Source organism: Sus scrofa, chromosome 5, assembly GCF_054392235.1.
Source record: "Sus scrofa isolate SSC_HxYL_T2T_F1_AM1 chromosome 5, Sscrofa_HxYL_maternal_Yorkshire_Landrace_v2.0, whole genome shotgun sequence".
NCBI lineage: Eukaryota > Metazoa > Chordata > Mammalia > Artiodactyla > Suidae > Sus > Sus scrofa.
The window spans coordinates 20,728,340-20,746,214 of NC_139387.1; the positions used below are offsets into that span (position 1 = coordinate 20,728,340).

A 17,875-nucleotide genomic window follows, 5' to 3' on the forward strand; every position below is an offset into this window, starting at 1 on the left:
GCCTTGTTCCCAGGAAGGTCAAACCTGTGGGTGTCTTCGGGGCACCCTGTGCTTCTCAGGGCTCCCTGGCCCAAGCCAGGTGGAACACACACAGCCCCTCTCCCTGGCACCACACTGGTCCGTGTGTCCCTGGTGAGCAAGCTCCCTGGGCTGTCCCCCACTCCAGCCCTGTCCCTAGCCCCATGGACTGGGAAGGAGTCCCCTGTCCCCACTGTACTGGTAAATATGGAAACTCCATCTTTATTGGCGGTATAAACATCTCTGGTCTGTACATACATTTCATACATCATAGTGCAGGGCCTGAAGGGGGGGCCAAAGGGGAGGCCCCAGCAGCACAGCAGCTCAGCCTTTCCTCCAAAGCCCTGCCCACTCTGTGCAAACCCAAGGCCAACTGCTCCTGCTCCCTCTCCCTCCCAGAAGTCACTGTATGGGCTGGGGCCAGGGCTCAAGGGGGTAGGAGACAGGAGGGCTTGGTGGCAGAGGACACATGTAAGTGCTAGAATCAAAACACTGAAGCAAAACAGGCAAGTGGCAGAGGCAGCAAGCGGGACGGGGAGCGCAGGGCTGTGGCCTTGGGCTCCCTTGAGGGCTCTGGGGTCTTGTCCGCACCATGTGGGAGGGACAGGCTCTGGGGTCTCAGCCTGCACCCCCAGGAACTAGAAACAAGGGTGCCATGGGTGGGCTGAGGAGGACAAGGGGGAAACAGGAGCAAAGGCCCAGGACCCCACCTGACAGCCCCTCTCTCACCCCATCGGACACGGCACGGGCACCACCTATGTACGCACAGCTTGGGGGAGACACGGGTTCCCAGGGGGACTGAGGTGCCTGGGCTGGCAGTGAGCAGGGAGGTGGCTTTTGGAGGAAGGAACAGAGACCCCTTGAGTAGTCGTCTCGGGACAGCAGTCACTGGAAGGAGCCAGGCCCCCACCCCCCCACCAGCCCCGCCAGGGGGATGACAGCAGCAACTGGTTCACAGGACGAGGACAGGGATGGGAAAGAAGGTGCGAGGAGAAATACTGTGGTACCGGGAGGAGCTGTCCTGCTCCACCCTCTGTCAAGCCTCGTGCCCAATAGCAGCTGAGACAGGCGCTCACTCCCCCGACTCACGCAGGCCAGTGCAGGAGGGGGATGGGGGGGCCCACTGGCCAAAGCCCGGGGCACCCACCCACAGAGCACCACCATTCTTTGGGCCTGTTCCTGTCTAACCAGGGACTCTCACCCGGGGACTGATGCCAGGGCAGCACCTGGTCAGAAACACGGGCACGGGGGAGCCTGGCAGGGGCCTGACACAGAGCAGAGGGACTGCGTACCCCCTGGGCCTGCTGGGTAAGCAGATCCTCAGGGAGTCAGGAACCGGGGACCTGGTTCTGCAAAGGGAGAGGGGAGGGAGGGGGGACGGCCCGGGAAGGAGGCCCTAGCCGCTCAGGGGGTGCAGGTCCACTTTGACCTTCTCTCCACAGCTCAGCATCCCAATGGTGGGGAAGAAGCCCCCAGAAGGGACAACAGCATCCTTCTTCCCAATGATCTTGCCGTTCCGAGTGAAGAAAACCTGAGAGTGGAGATGAGTAGGAGAGTGGGCCAGGCAGGCTTTGGCCTCTCCTCTGAGGAGGCAGGAGCTACGCAGGCCTGAACCCCATAGCTCCCCACTCCCACCATGGCCAGGGGAGACACGGGGTAATGCACGAGGTGCCCACACGAGGGCGTCCTGAGGCTGGAAACCAGTCTCCGCCTCAGAGGCCAGGGGCCCACAGCAGCACCAGACCTACCCCAGCCCCTGCCCCTGCCCCTGCCCCCTGCCCCTGGGGGCTCCACTTTCTAGTTTGCACCCACCCTCGCTCAGGCCCAAGACCCCCACAGGCCAACCCCAGACCCACCCAACTCACCACCACCTTCTTGCCCTCGTGCTCCTGCTCTATCTCTTCCCCATCATCTTCCTCTTCCTCTTCCTCCTCTTCCTCTTCCCCTTCCTGGTGCAGGTACATGACGTTCCGGACATTCCGGACAGCTCGGGCAGTTGGGGACAGGATCACTGTGTCACAACTGTCATCACTGTCACCTAGGAGACCAGGAGACCCTGAGCTCCTGGGGTACTGCCCCCGCCCTCTGCCCGACCAGCCTGGTTGGCCACCCCCCACCCCCCCACTCACCCTCACTGTCCAGAATGTAGTCCCGGGGGAACATGATGCCACAGCCCATAATGTCCCCTTTGTAACAGCGCGGCCCAAAGGGGTCCCCCACGCCACTGCCATGGAAGATCTTCCCGTCATCTGTTGGAGGGAGGGGAGAGGACACGCACTTGAAGGGGGGCTGACACCCTACACCCCCTGGAGCAGCCTCTGCTTGAAGCTGAATCTTCCTTCCCTCCTCTGTCCCCGAGGAAGGGAGGAGGCAAGGCGACCCAGAGAGAAGTGGGACGAGGGCACCCAATTCTAAAGAGACATCACTCTGTCCCCTCAAAGGGCTAAGGGGGAGACTCCCTCAGGCGCTGGTCAGAGAGGGGACAGGGCCTCGGAGGGGAGGGAGAGGTGGGACTAGGAACCTATGGCTCGTCCTTTCTAAAGAAAGCCGCAAAGGAACTCAAGCCGATCGAAAAAAGAAAATGCAGAATCTGCAGGAAGGGTACAGAGGGAGCCAACTCAGAGGCCTGGAATGTCCAGTTCGGGCCCAGGTCCCCCGCCCCTGTTCTGTTCCCCTGGCTCTCGGGGCTGGGAGGAAAAACACAGATGAGGAGAGAGGACTAGCAGCTCAGGGAAGGGGAGCAGGCGGCAGCAGGGGGATGTCTCTCCGGCCCAGTGCTGTGCGGGGTCAGGAAAACCGGACGACCCTATGTCCCTACATCCCCACAACCCCAGCTCCCCGGGGGGGCAGCCCCTCACGCACCTGCATGATAAGCCACGGACCCTCTGCTCCAGCCGGGGTGCCTGTTCTTGGGATAATCCTATTCCAAAGTGGAAAAAGGAAGTTTTGGTACCTCGCACAGGAAATAGGACCCCAGTGTGGCATCAGAACCCTCTATCTTCTGGAACAAGCTACAACCCACCCCCCGCAGGCAACCTCAAGCCTTCAGGCACTGGAGGTTGCAGGGGAAGCTGCAGAATAGGGCTTGGCTTTCCCCACGGGAGCTGCAGGCAGCCCCCAGCCCCACATCCAGGCCTCCGCCTGTTGGGGTGTGGTCAGGACACTCTCAGCTCTGAGGGGACCTGGGGTCTGTACCCTTGCAGAGCAGACACATAGGACCACGTCTCAGGTTAAGACCTCCCTCTGCAGCCCGGCCCCCCTCATCTCCCCAAGAGCTCCCGCCCACCCGGCCCAATAGCCCCAGGGCCAGGCAGCTCCAGAGGCACAAAGCCAGCACTGGTGCCCACCTTCCGGGCCAGCCCCAAGGCGATGTAGCATTTCTCTCCCGGGTCCACGATCTCCACCTCGAAGTAGTGGCTCCGGGTGCTCAGCGGGTGCCGGGCCTGGGCCAGCCCCACGTCCACGATGCTCTTGCCTTTGCCCAGGTACTCCAGCAGCTGCGGGAAGAGCGGGGGAGGGGCGCTGACCACCGCCCTGGAAACCTGGCTCCGAGGCCGCCTGGGGACCAGGGTCCGAGTCTCCCCACAAACCCTGGCTGAAATAAAGGCATCCTAGAAGCACCATGTGCGCCTCAGTGTTCCAGGCGGGCATGGGAGGACGGGGAGGGGAGGGGAGGACAGGAGGTGGCAACGCGAGCAGGAGGACTGAGCCCTAAGTTCCCTCTGCCCATCAGCCCAAGACCCCCTTTGCTGCGGGGACCGGATGGCAGATGGCCAAGCACCAGGACCACACAGGGCTCTGGAGACACAGCCCTCACTGCCTCAATCGCCCTGCCAGGAAAGGGCCACCCCGGGGCCCTGAACACCAGGAGACAAGAAGCCTCGGAGGAGGGGAGGCCGCCAGCTTTCTCAGGGAGCCTCACGTGGACGCGGAGGAGGCAGAGGTTAAGGGCCAACTCAGCCGCCTGGGAGAGGGGAGACAGGCTCCGAAGCCAGTTCTGCCTGGGATGGGACGGACGTAATTTCTCGAGGTCTTTGTTTTACTTGGCTTTGAACAGCGCTGTTTGCAGCAGGGTCAGGGAGGTGCCGAGGGGAGCCAGGGGCTCCTTCGTTTAAAGTGAGGGAGGGGAGCAGGCAGAGCAAAGCTAGGAAGGCAGCCTTTTCTGCTCCCAGCCTCACAAGGCTTGAAAGAGCCGGGGCAGGGGTGTGGAGGGGAGATGACGGACGGGCTCTCGGGGCTCCTTGGCCCCATGGTGATCCTGCCTGGGCATGATGGGGCGGCAACCCCCAATCTGGGAGGATTTATTTATCAGTTGTCATGGTGATGGTGGGGCTGTGACTCAACCCCATCCCCACTTTCCCCCACCCGAAGCATCACCTGGGACTCCTTAATCCCTTTTTAATTAACCAAACTGCCCCTCAAGACTTTCTTTTACCCTCCTGCCCCTCCAGCCCTGAAGAAAATGCACTCCCTGGGGACCGTCTCCATTTCTCCCTGGCAAGCCTTGGGGTGCTGGCCTCTTGCCCCCTGAAGGACTCCTGCCTGAACAGGAAAGGCGCACCTGCACCAGAGCCGGAGCCTCCATGTGTGCGTGTGCGTGTGTCTGTCTGTCTGTGTGCAGCAGAGGCGGGGGCTGCATCCTCACCACCCCCTGCAGGGAGGCCACAGAGGGGCTTGGCCCCCTTCTTAGCCCTGGGTCCCCGAAGCCTTGCCACCTCAAGGCCATCCCGCCTCCTACCCAGAGAACAGGAGGTGAGGGACAGAGGTGGGGTGGGGGGACCAGGAGAAGGGCCGGAGGTGTGCAGCAGCCTACCTAACTCTTTCTTCTCTCCTTGCTCCGGCCGGGCCCTCACACGTTTCAGGGTACACTGGCTCTGTGATATTCACACTCCTGGCCCAAGACTCCATGATCTCACACTGCTTTCTTCCATCAGAGAGGGATCCCTACAGGGCGTCTTCTAATTTCCTGGGTATTATTAAGGCCCACACGGTTTGAATTCTGTCTATGGTCCTCTGTGTGCTCTCGGCTCGGCCTGGGTTCCTCCTCTGCGTCTCTCCCCACAAAGCCAAGAGGGGTGCGGCCCAACGCGCATTAACTAGCTTCACTCCACCCAGTCCGAGGAGCCCCCAGCCCACCGTCTCCACCCTGCATTGCAGAGATGGGTGGGGGACCCCACAGCTGCCCTCGACCCACTCCATCCAACTGGCCTCGGCATAGGAAACACAGTGTTCTCCAATTCCAGAGCCAAGAGACAGTGGATCCAGATCCTGATCCTTGGGAAAAACCCGCCCAACCATTCCCTCGGCCTCAGCCCAGAGGAGGGCAGGCTGCAGTCTGCTCTCTGGATAGGGTGGGGATGCTTCCTGAGGCTAAAAGGCCAAGAAGGAGAAGCACACTATGTGGGGCTCTAAACCCGCTCCCCACCTGGCAGGACATCATGGTGCAGACAGACCGCGGGCGTGGAAGACAAGGGCCCTGCACCACCTGCCTCTCCAGCAGAGGAACCAGCCACCCCCTGCGGCGTAAGCGCCCAATTCATCTCAGCCTCCCAGATCACTCTCCTGCCCCTGGGCAAAGCCTTCTCAGAGCGCTGGCAGGGTGGGTGGGGGCAGTCTGGCCTACCCGACAGATCCTGGCCTGGGTACACTCCTCCCCTCCTTAGACTAGGGCTGTTAGAACGTAGGGGAGGTGGGAGATTGGGCCCCTAGAGTCTGAATTGCTCAAATCTGGATGCTGCTCCCTCGACCTGTGCGTCCGATGCCTCTTCGTTTGGAAGAGAATCAGACCTGAGTTCAAATCCTAACTCCTATTACTTACTAGCAACTCAACTTTAAGTGATTTTCACTTCAAGCCTCTGTTTCTTCAGCAGTAAAATAGGGACACCACTACCTGCGCCTCCAAAAATGGGTGAAAAGACGAGATGAGGGGAGTGTCAAGGGCTCCTCGCCTTTCCCTATCTCAGGAAATTGGGGTTGGACTGGAATCCCCCAATGTTCCTGGGCTCCCTAAACATTCATCGCCACCCCAAAGCTACGACAGACTGGAACTCCCAGTCGCAAAGAAGGACGTGATCTTTCATCTCGGCCCTCACCCCCCGCTGCAATGGCCCCTTAGGCTCCCAGGACTGGTCACTGTTTCTGGGGCAGATGATCACCCCGGATGCCTCTACCCCCACTGACCATCTGGCTTCCTCCCCGTGTTGGTCCTCAAACGATGCCCAGAGTTCCTGTCAAGGCTCAGTGGTTAATGAACCTGACTAGGATCCATGAGGATGCGGGTTCGATCCCTGGCCTCGCTCAGTGGGTTAAGGATCCGGCGTTGCCGTGAGCTGTGGTGTAGGTCGCAGACATGGCTCAGATCCCGAGCTGCTGTGGCTGTGATATAGGCCAGTGGCTATAGCTCCGATTGGACCCCTAGCCTGGGAATCTCCATGTGGCGTGGGGGCGGCCCCCAAAAGACAAAAAACCCCACAACGCCCAAGCAACAGGCCTTCCCTCACATCTTTGGTGGGTTGGGGGCACTTTTCCCCTAAGGCTCTCAAGACCACCCCCCCCACCCCCGCCTCCGTCCACACACAACCAAAGCCTTGAGAGGTCGACTCCACAGAGGAGGGAAAGCCTTCTGCAGCCACCCCCTCCCTCGCGCCAGCACTGCCTCCTCAGCTTCTTCTCTCCTGCTGGTACCCGCCCTTCTCTTGCCAGCAGAGACCCTAATCCCTCTTGACAGGAGCAAGGGAGAGCTCAGTGCCCCGAGGGCCTAGAAGCAGCTGAAACAAGAACCAAGAACTGCTCCCCACCGGCCAGCTCAGGCCTCAACACGGCTGCCTCCCGGGTGGGGTCTGGGGAGGACCCCTGGGAGGGTGGGGCCTGGTTCACCCCACTCTGTGTACAAAGCTGTTGCCCCGTCACTAAGGAGGTGTCAGAGGAGCTCTGAACAGGAAACAAAGGCAAAATGAGTCTAATCCCCACCTCGACACCTCGACACCTTCCCTCATTGTACAAGGCCTGGCGGTGAGCCCCCAGCCCTGGGAGCAAAAGCGGCAGGAATTCTTCAGCACCCCTGAGCTCTGGGGAGGGGGGCTCTTTTGTTTCCCTTTTTAGGGCCACACCTATGGCATAGGGAGGTTCCCAGGCTAGGGGTTGAATTAGAGCTGCAGCCGCTGGCCTACGATACAGCCACAGCAACGCCAGATCTGAGCCATGTCTGCAACCTATGCCGTAGCTTGCCCCAACGGCAGATCCTTAACCCACTGAGTGAGGCCAGGGATTGAACCCGCATCCTCATGGACACTAGTCGGGTTCTTACCCTGCTCGAGGGGGCTCTTTAGGAAAGTGAGGCCACGGGAAGCAGGAACAGACTTCCTCTAGAAAGAACCAGGTCAGTCTATATATAGATCCTCAGATCAAACCAGGACAATTAACTCTTAACAACTGCTGAATCTAGGTACTGGGGATACAGTAGGTGTTCACTGTACTACTTTTTCAACTTTTCTGTATGTGCGAAACTTTTCATAATGAAACGATGGAGGGGGAAAAAGAAGGGTGAAGCGTTGAATTCCTTCTTTAAGAGAGAAGAACCAGTGAGAAGAGATAAAAGAGGATAATAGAGACTCCAAAACTGAGGGAATGGGCTAGGAGTAAAAGAATTCCAAGGCGGCCAAGAAAACTCATCCAGGAGGCCCCCGGCTAAAGAAACCAGAGGGAAGCATCCCCGAGGAAGTGGGAAGTTAGGGTCAGGAACCCCGGATTCCTCCCGTGAGAAGGGGGCAGGGGGAGGGGAGGGGTCCGGCTACAGAAAAGCGGGCCTGGGTGGAAGGGAGCAGCACTCGTCAGAGAGTGGAAAAGGCAGGGCGGTGAGTCAAAGGAGGAACATCTGGGCTTAGTTCTGCTGCTAATTCGCTGTCTTGATATTTGATCAGGTCTCTTCACTTCTCTGGGACTGCTTTCTCAGCAGCACGAGAGGCCATGGGGGACTGTGCGGGCAGCCACAACAATGCGGGGTGGGGGTGGGGGCGGGGAGGAGCTACCAGCACCCTGGGTCTGGGAGAGCCAAGGATGCTAACTGCCCTGCACATCAAGGAACTGTCTCACCTAAAAGGCCGGTCGACTCCGCACTGAAAAACCTGCACAGGACAGCATCAGAGCCTCCCCAAACCTTCACGGCTCTACTGGAAGCATCACCCAGGGCAGGAGAAACAGGCTGCAACAACGGCAGAGGTCTGAGCTTCCAGGGCTGGGCTCCCCACAGAGGCAGACGGAAACACAGGAAGGACAGCGAGGAGAGGCAGCTGTGCTAGACTTCAGAAGTAGGAGGCACAGGCTGGGCCCCACGACCTCTCCCAGGCTCCCTCAGGCTGACACCGCTGTGACTGTGGCATCAGAAACACAGTGGATGGCCAGAAGGGACGTAAGTGGGGCTGGCCGGCTGAGGGGCTGGAAGAAACTGGGTAAATCAGCCTCTGGTGAAAGATGGGGTAGGAGTTCCCACTGCGGCACAGTGGGTGAGGGATTCAATGTTGCCATAGCCGTGGTTGCAGCCACGGCTCGGATTCAATCCCTGGCCTGCGAACTTTCAAAAAAGAAAGAAAAAAAGATGGAGTCTGGGTGGTTGGCAAGACTAGACGAGAGGCATGCCGCACGTGTCCCTCAAGAGCCTCAAGCCCAAGTCTGCCCAGAGGAGCAAGTGCTCAGGGAGTACTGTGTCTGCTCTGCCCACTGTCCCCAACAGGGGTGGGGGTCTGAGAGAAGAGCCAAACTCAACAGCTTATGTCTAAGAAAGAGAAAAAAAAAAAAAATTCTTCAATGTGTGGCCTGAGGGCATGGGGGGAAGGGCGGAGAGGAAGGAAGGCTATTTATAACCCTCTACAGGATTCTGCATCAATTAGAAAAGATTGCCTGGGAGGAGCAGGGAGCAGAGTGGGGACAGGTCCAGGCAGGGGAAGGATGCCAGGAAAAAACTCTTGAGGAGAGGTCACGGATCAGAGCTGGAACATCACCCGGGCCCAGCCCCAAGCTCCACTCTGGAGATGCTGTCAAAACGACGGTGGAAGGGGAAGAGAAAGGAGAGATGAAGGTCAGGGAGTGGGCATCTGAGGCCTCCTGGCTGGTGGTCTCTGCAGACCCCAGGGTGAGACAAAGGTGCAGAGGATCAGAAGCTGCAGCAGGGCGCACCTTCTGCCATCTTCCTTGTCTTTGACTCACCTTGAACTCCAGAAGTGGAGAGCCTTGCTCAGAATCCTCTCCTGCCCCCCACTGCTTCTGTTTTGCTAACAAAGAGTGAGTTGAAAACAGCCTGGGTTGGGGTGAGAAGGCCACAGGGTGGAGGGAAAGGTTGAGCCGGGAGCGAGAGGGCAGCAGAGGGACAAGTCGAAGTGGGAGGCCTGAGCGGCCCACTAGAGATCAGGGCCAGACCCCTGACTCAGCATCCATTCGCTCCCAACCCAGCATGAGGCCCAGAGGGTGGACAGATAGGAAGCGTTTCCCTCTCTCAAGGTCCATTCGCTTCCCAAGAAGGTTTAAAATCTAGGGAGGGACGAAAGCAGGCATGAGGAGAAGACATAGAAAAAGGCGGCTCTGGCGGGTCAAGGACTCCCCCTGAATCTTCATGCGCCTCAACTCTCAGCCTCTACGAGACGTAGGAAGGCAGAGGAGACGGACAGTGACGCTTACTCAGAAAAGATCTTGAAGAACCTTCCCCCACAGGAGCGGGATCTGTGACCGCAGCTGCCCCGAGGCCGGTGAATGGGAAGCTGGGCCAGCTGGGCTGGGATCCAGCCAAGAGAGGTCCGGGCATCCTGCCTCCAAGTCAGCCTCTCAAAGGCAGCGCACAGCGGGGGCCAAAGGAGAGTTAGTTACTGCAGGTTTGGGTAAAGCAACTCGCCTGAGCTGGCAAACCGAGGGGGCGGCGGCGGGAAAGGGGACCGAGGCGAAGGACAAGGCAGAAGCGGACGCGGGTCGAGGCGCCAGGCTCTCCTGCCAACACTCCCACTTCCCAAAACCCTGCAAGAGACCCTGTCCTCACTCCCCAGCCTAAGCACTCCTGACCCACTCGGGGGGGGGGGCCCTCCCCCGCCCACCCCCCTTACTCACGGTCCCGCAGACTCTGACATCGTGCAGGCGGCCCCACTCGTCCTCGTAGCTGTCCACCATCATGATGCTGTCGTCCTCCCGGCCCAGCTCGGCATTGAGGTGCAGCCGCACCTCCTCTCCCAGGGAGTGCATGCCCACAGCTGGGAACAGCCCGTCCGGGGACATGGGCATGATGGTGGAGCCCACCTGCAGCAGAGGGGGAGGGAAGGAGGGAGGGAGGGAGGGAGGCAGTTGTTCGCCTGGCTCGCTTCTCCACGGCTCATCCAACTCTCACAAGGGCACGCCTGAGACGACGCCACCAATCATTATCACACAGGCTGACAGACAGCACAACGGAGGTGCAGAGACATTTGAAAAGTTGCTAAGTACTCCTAGCCGGGCAAAGTGTCCACGGAGCTAGAAGGCAAACACAAGCCTCTTGACGTGCCGCCAAATACTCTGGGTACATGTGAGTGTGGACCAGAGCCGGAAAGTGCTGAGGACAGATGCTAAGGGAGGGAGGCCTCTGGGCCAAGGCCTGAGAAAGCAATTGCCCAGCATGGGAGATGGAGCTGGGTAGGAGAAGAAAGAGCTGGGGCTCTCCTGTTTGCTGTTTTTCTGAAGAAAGAGCTGGGGCTCTCCTATTTGCTGTTTTTCTGTTTGTTTGTTTGTTTGTTTGGGGTTTTTTTTGTTTTGTTTTTTCATTTTTGGCCGCCCTTTGATAGACAGAGCTCCAGGGCCAGGGAACAGATCTGAGCCACAGTCTTGACCTGAGCCATTGCGGCCACATTGGATCTTTAACCCACTGTGCTGGGCTGGGGATTGAACTCACATCCCAGCACTCCCAAGATGCTCCAATCCCGTTGCACCACAGTGGGAGGTTTTTGGTTTTTTTTTTCTTTTTAGGGCTGCACCCAGGGCATGTGGAGTTTCCCAGGCTAGGGGTCAAATTGGAGCTACAGCTCCTGGCCGACACCATAGCCACAGCAATGCAGGATCCGAGCAGCATCTGTGACCTACATCACAGCTCACAGCAATGCCAGATCCTTAACCTGCTGAGTGAGGCCAGGGATCGAACCCGCATCTTCATGGATACTAGCCGGGTTTGTTTCCACTGTGCCATGACGGGAACTCCTGTCCTGTTTGCTCTTATCCATCCCTTCACCATTACTAGTCTCTGAAGAGGGAAGGAAAGGAGAAGTGAAACAAGGAACATGAAACACAGAGAGGACATAGCCACAAAAGCATCACGTAACAAAACCCAAGAGGACCTCCAGCTTATGCAGCCAGGACATAATCTCCCCTTCTCTTTTTTCTGCTCAAACCTTCCCGCCTATTGCCCAATGCTGTCCCCCAAAACTTCCGCTCCTCCTCCACTGCATTAAACTGCCCCCCTGCGTCTATCAGGCAGGAATGTCCCAGCTTCCCCTGGGCAGGGGAGGCGTCTTCTCCTATACTTAGGAGGCCTCAGCAGAACCTGAGGCTGGACTCCAGAAGATGGAAACGCAGCCTATAGGGCCCTGGGCAAGCCCCAGCCAGCAGACTTTTTCTTATCACTCGCAAATCCCTGGACAGCTTCAAGCAGCTTAAACCCCACTCAGGAGGTCCCACTCACCCGCTTCCCATTCTTGGTGAAGAAGATCTGGGCAGTCTGCACATCAAAGGACACTGGCTCAATGCCACAGCCAATCCGGTCCCCGGAGTTGCACTTTGACCCAAACTGGCGGCCCTTGGCTCGGCCATTATACAGCCTGTGGACAGAGCAGCACAGACACAGCCCCGAGCCTGGCCTCCCAGCTTCGCCCCAGTGCTGCTGCTCCGCATCACTCTGCAGTGGCATCCAGCTGTGTTCTCCCGTGAGTTCCACACGCCCCCCCAAACCTCCAAGGGAGCCATCAGGCCACCTTCTTGTCCTGATCAGAAAGGCCTAAGAAAATACCCCAAGACAGGTGAAGGAATGGCCAAAGCCAACCAGAGGCAGGCTTCCCAAATTCATAGGAAAGGGGTCAAGTTCCACAAGCGGCCACTCACTTGCCATCATCGGCATGGTAGGCTACAGAGTCAGGCAACCAGCCAGGCTGGTGATCCAGGCTGTAGTACTGAGGGACCAGTCCCACGGCAATGGTGCCCCGGACCCCGCTGTCCACAATAGACACCTGGAGGGAGGAGGGCAGGGCACAGTTAGTGGGGATGGGAGCTAGACGTCAAAAGGGGCTGAAGCTCAAAGAGAAAAAAGACAAGAGAATCAGAGAAGAAGTCAGAGCACTCAGAGGGAGAACTGGGGAGAGGAGGGGCCCGCTTTACCACGACTACTTAGAAAATAACCTCCAACCTACAGAGAGAGACAGGAGATGGAGCAGATGCAGGACTTGGGTTGGGGTGGGAAAGGACATGGGTCAAAGTCTCCCTAAGCAAAAGGCAGGGGAGCAGAAGGACAGGGGGGCGGGACTCCAGGGTGCCTCTCAGATGAGGCACCATGCTGTCCTGCGCCCTTTTCCCGGGCAACAGGAAAATCCTGATGGAAAATTAAAAGGACCAGGTCAAGAATCCAGTAAAAAGAGCTCCTCGGAGCTTAACCATCTCACCCCCCGCCCTGATCACCTCAAAATAATTGCTGTCCTTCGTCAGGGGTCGAGAAGCCACGTAGCAGCCAACTTCGCCCGAGTTCCCATGGTAACTGGAGGAATGAAGGGGGACTTCCATTAGCCCAGGAGCTGGGGGGAGGGCCTCAGCCTCCCGAACCCCTACCCAGGTCGGCACAGAGGAGAGTCCATCAGGCCACACTTCAGGACATCTGCACAAACACCAGAGCAAGATACCTGAGGTTGCCCAGCCAGGACCCAACTCACCAGACCAACACAAGCCTGGCTTCTTCACTGCTGCTGGGGAAGGGAAGGCAGAACCTCCCTCGGCTGCCTATGAGGGGGGTCTCACAATGCTGTCTAACCTCAATCCCTCATGCTGCAGCTTTGGCCCTTTCCCTCTGGCTCTGTCCTCCGTGGAGCTGAAAATAGCTGGTCTCTGTCCTCAGTACCAAAGCCCTTCAGAGACTGGAAGACAGGTATTCAGTCCCCACTCCTCAGTTTTCTTTTCTTTCTTTCTTTTTTTTTTGTCTTTTTTTTTTTTTTTTTTTTTTTTTTGTCTTTTTGTCTTTTTGTTGTTGTTGTTGTTGTTGCTATTTCTTGGGCCGCTCCCACGGCATATGGAGGTTCCCAGGCTAGGGGTCCAATCGGAGCTGCAGCCACCGGCCTACGCCAGAGCCCCAGCAACGCGGGATCCGAGCCGCGTCTGCAACCTACACCACAGCTCACGGCAACGCCGGATCGTTAACCCACTGAGCAAGGGCAGGGACCGAACCCGCAACCTCATGGTTCCTGGTCGGATTTGTTAACCACTGCGCCACGACGGGAACTCCCTCTTTTTTTTTTTTTTCTTTTTGCCTTTTCTAGAGCCGCTTCCCACAGCATATGGAGGTTCCCAGGCTAGGGGTCCAATCGGAGCTGTAGCCGCCGGCCTGCATCACAGCCACAGCAACGCCAGATCCGAGCCTCGTCTGCAACCTACACCACAGCTCACGGCAACGCCGGATCGTTAACCCACTGAGCAAGGGCAGGGACCGAACCCGCAACCTCATGGTTCCTGGTCGGATTTGTTAACCACTGCGCCACGACGGGAACTCCCTCTTTTTTTTTTTTTCTTTTTGCCTTTTCTAGAGCCGCTTCCCACAGCATATGGAGGTTCCCAGGCTAGGGGTCCAATCGGAGCTGTAGCCGCCGGCCTGCATCACAGCCACAGCAACGCCAGATCCGAGCCTCGTCTGCAACCTACACCACAGCTCACGGCAATGTGGGATCCTTAACCCAATGAGCGAGGCCAGGGATCGAACCCGCAACCTCATGGTTCCTAGTCGGATTCATTAACCACTGAGCCACGACGGGAACTCCCTCAGCTTTCTTTTCTTTCTTTCTTTTTTTGCTTTCTAGGGCCACACCCATGACATAAGGAAGTTCCCAGGCTAGGGATAGAAACAGAGCTGCGGCTGCCGACCTATACCTCAGCCACAGCAACTGGGGATCCGAGCCGTATCTGGGATCTACACCACAGCTCATGTCAACAGCGGATCCTTAACCCACTGAGCAAGACCAGGGATCGAACCTGCATCCTCATGGATACCAGTCAGATTCATTTCTACTGTGCCACAACAGGAACACTCCTCAGCTTTCTTACCTCTAAGCTAAACAGCACTATTCTCTTCCCCCATTCAGTGGCAACTCTGTGAGAAAATAAGGCTCAGAAGGAGTCAGGGGTCAAGCCAGAAAACAGAGAGAACAAACACAAACACACAAACCAAATGGTTGGAAAGTGCCAAGCAGGCTGCACCACAGAACAATCCTTCCCCAAAAAGGAAATCCACTGGCTTTGAAACGGCCACTCTTCACCAAACCCAACCCCAGAGACGCAGGTAGGAGACCCAGGCATCGCACAGACTCAAGAGAGTTCTTTCAACAAGGCACCTGCCATAGCACCATGGCCTAGCGCAGCTGTTATCGCGAGACCCAGGGAGCGTGCAGTGAGAAGCGGATCGAGGCCTCTCCCGAGGCCTTCTCCCGGGGCCCTCCAGGCCCTCCGTCTGGCCCCAGGCTGGCGGGTGAGCTGGAGGACCCAGGGACAGACTGAGGGCTGTGTCCTGCAGAGCCCCAAAGCCCTCGCTGTAGCCACCCACTGGGGGGGCCCAGGGCCCATCTGGGCCACCTAATGGCAGCAGCAGTCTCCCTGTGCCGCACTCTGCGGGACCCAGCCACCGGCTGTGCAGCCTGGGTCCTCGGCACCTGCTCCCTCAGTGATGATAGCTGGGCAGGGTCTGGGGCACTAGCCCAGAGGGCACCACAGCTGCATTCTACCTCTTCAGCCTGGCCTCAGCACCTGCAGGAGGAACCACACTGGATGCTGGATGAACCGGCCTGAGAAGAGACCCCTCCTTTTAGCCAGGGTGAGACTCGGAGGGCAAAGTGATGCTTGGGACCCTAAACAAGCAAAATGAGGGATAATGCTGTCGCTTTGCTTATAACATTTGTTTTGATGGAAGTTTACACAAACATCGTGACCGGACCCACAGGGACAGCTGTGAGAACAAAGGATCCAACAGCACAAAGTTTGCAGCAACTAACCACACCCCTCCCTCACTGCTCCTAGAAAAGAGCTTTGCTCTTTAAGGAGCTCAGGGATTTTAAGGCATGAGCCCCCGTCTCCTTGAATGGCCCTGCAATAAAACTTGCCCTGCTCCAAACCCCAACATCTTGGTACTGTGCACCAGGCACACAGATGAGCATTAGGTAACATGGGCAACTCCCAGCAGCCCCCAATCTCTGGCATGACTGCTTCCAATGCAAACCAGGACAGAGGGACCAAGAGACACAGGCGGAGGGGGTGCAAGGTGAAGCAGGACACACTGCTCCATTCAGAAAGGCCTCCAGGGGAGTTCCCATCATGGCTCAGTGGTTAACAAAACCAACTAGTATCCATGAGGACACAGGTTCAATCCCTGGCCTCCATCAGCAGGTTAAGGATCCAGCATTGCTGCAAGCTGTGGTGTAGGTTGCAGATGCAGCTCAGATCTGGCGATGCTATGGCTGTGGCGTAGGGGGCTACAGCTCTGAATTGACCCCTAGTCTGGGAACTTCCATATGCCACAGGTGCAGCCCTAAAAAGCGGAAAAAAAAAAAAAAAAGAAAGAAAGAAAAGCCTCGAGGGTGCACACATGCCCCTCTCGCGCAGTGCAGAAAGTCCTCTGCCTCGGAATAAGCCCCTTTGCATCCGGCACAGAACGGCAAATGTGGAAACCCTCCCCCAAACTCACCTCAAAGTGTCTCCATCTACAAGAATGTGCTTGAACCTCTCCTGATATCGGAAAGCCCGGACCTCTCGAATCTCCCGGATCCGCCGGCGCCAATTCAGAAACCGGTAGTGCAGGTTGAGGTCATCCATCTTGTTCATGAGAACAAACCTGCCAGGGGCAGGAGGGGGTTGAGGAGGAGGAAGCAGAGCCTTGAGGAAAGCACCCCAGCCTGTTCCACCCAGAACACAGAGTAGACACTAGACTCAAACCCAGTTGCTCAGACGGACCTCAACAATCCCCATCCTCATCCTTTCATTGAGCAAACATTTACTGAGCTCCCACTATGTGCTGCTACTGCCCTAGTTGCTAGGGATACAGCTGTGAACAAGATGGATGGGATGCCTGTCCTCACAGCACTTCCATTCTAGTGGGGGAGGCAGGACAGACAATAAACAGATGTGACAACATTAGACAGTGGAGGAAAAAGCAGAGTGATATGATAAAGAATAATAGGATGGACTCTATGAGATGAAAAGGCACCAGGCATGCGACAATCCCGAGGAAGAGTATCCCAGGCAGAGGGGACAGCCGGAACACAGGTCCTGAACTACAGGGCAGCTGGCATGATAGGAAAATAAAAACACCAGGTGGCTGGTATGTAGGGAAAGTAGGAGAAGGAGAATGTATCAGAAGAGAATGAGAAGAAGGTCAGGGCCAGAGCAACATACTACAGACCACAGAAAGGAGTCAGAATTTTATTCCAAGTGTGATGGAAAATCCCTGGAAGGTTTTAAGCAAGGAAATGATATGCTCTTAAGGTTTATCAGATTGTAAAGCTGTCAGGCTGTTGATTGCTGGCTAAACTGATCATAAGAGGAGCAAGAACAGAAATGGCAGTTGGAGCTGTTCTGAAGAGACGGCATCCACTAAGATGGCAGCAGTGAAGAAGGGGAGGAGTAGGATGACCCAGGTATTTAAACCACCAAGAGGCGGGTTCGATCCCTGGCCTTGCTCTGTGGGTCAAGGATTTGGTGTTGCCAGGAGCTGCGATGTAGGTCGCAGACTTGGCTGGGATCCGGTGTTGCTGTGGCTGTGGCACAGGCCCGCAGCTGTAGCTCCGATTAGGCGCCTAGCCTGGGAAGCTCCATAAGCCGCTGGTGCGGCCCTAAAAAAACAATAATAATAATAATAATAATAAAAAACCACCAAGAGTGCTAACATATGAACGAATGAATGAGCGGATTTTTCCTGGGAGCCAGAAGTGACAAAAAGGGGAGTTATTTTTCTCTTCCCATCCCCCAAACTCCGGGACAAGGGTTTCATCCAGGCCTGACCATGCCTTGCACACAGCAAGGGTTTAGGTAGCCAAGCCTGGGCTGAATTCAACCCCAACGCGCATGTTACAGGATTCTGCAGTCGCTACAAGCCACCGTGTGGCCCAGAAGGCTAGGCACCTGCGGGGCAGCCCGGGACTGGCTTCCTGGGCCCTCGGCCAGGGCTTGACCCCAGGTCGACGCTGGCGCCCCAGACTTAGAGGAGCATCTGCTTGCCTAGAATCCCACAGCCTTGGCACCGGCGAGTGGTGGCGCCCTCCGGCCCCGCCTCTACCCCAGGCGCAGCCCGAGCACTCAGTTGAGGGTCAAGGGGGAAAGGGCCCCGGCCGTCAGTGTGACTACGCCCAGTCTCCCCCTGCCCGGCACTGGGCCCAGGGTCCCCGGGGAGGAAACCCAGTGACCAGAACGCAAGGCCCGCCCCGACTCCAAAGCCTCCGCCCAGGACCCCCGCCTCCCGCCTCAGGCTCCGTGGAGACCGACCCGAGGCCTCCGGGACCCCGCCCCCGATCCCCGCCTACCGGGGCCGCCGCGTCCTCCTCATCCATAGGCCTCTCAGCTCCGCTCACTAGCTCTTCGGCCGCCGCCACCACACACATCCGGGTCCCCGCCCTTCCTAAGC

General features: G+C 57.6%; 1 protein-coding gene across 3 annotated transcripts; it reads right to left on the reverse strand.

Moving 5' to 3' along the window:
• Positions 1-214: 214 nt before the first annotated feature.
• SPRYD3 (SPRY domain containing 3) lies at positions 215-17,875 on the reverse strand. 3 transcript variants are annotated; one of them, XR_014845257.1, is made up of 11 exons: positions 17,775-17,844; positions 15,944-16,090; positions 12,688-12,763; positions 12,118-12,242; positions 11,702-11,837; positions 9,688-10,293; positions 3,366-3,515; positions 2,881-2,938; positions 2,148-2,267; positions 1,884-2,056; positions 215-1,549 (listed from the first exon to the last, which is right to left on the reverse strand). XR_014845257.1 is itself a non-coding variant. In NM_001245003.1 (11 exon segments), coding segments are annotated over 11 exon segments (1,329 nt in total). In that variant the 5' UTR covers positions 17,798-17,875; the 3' UTR covers positions 225-1,414.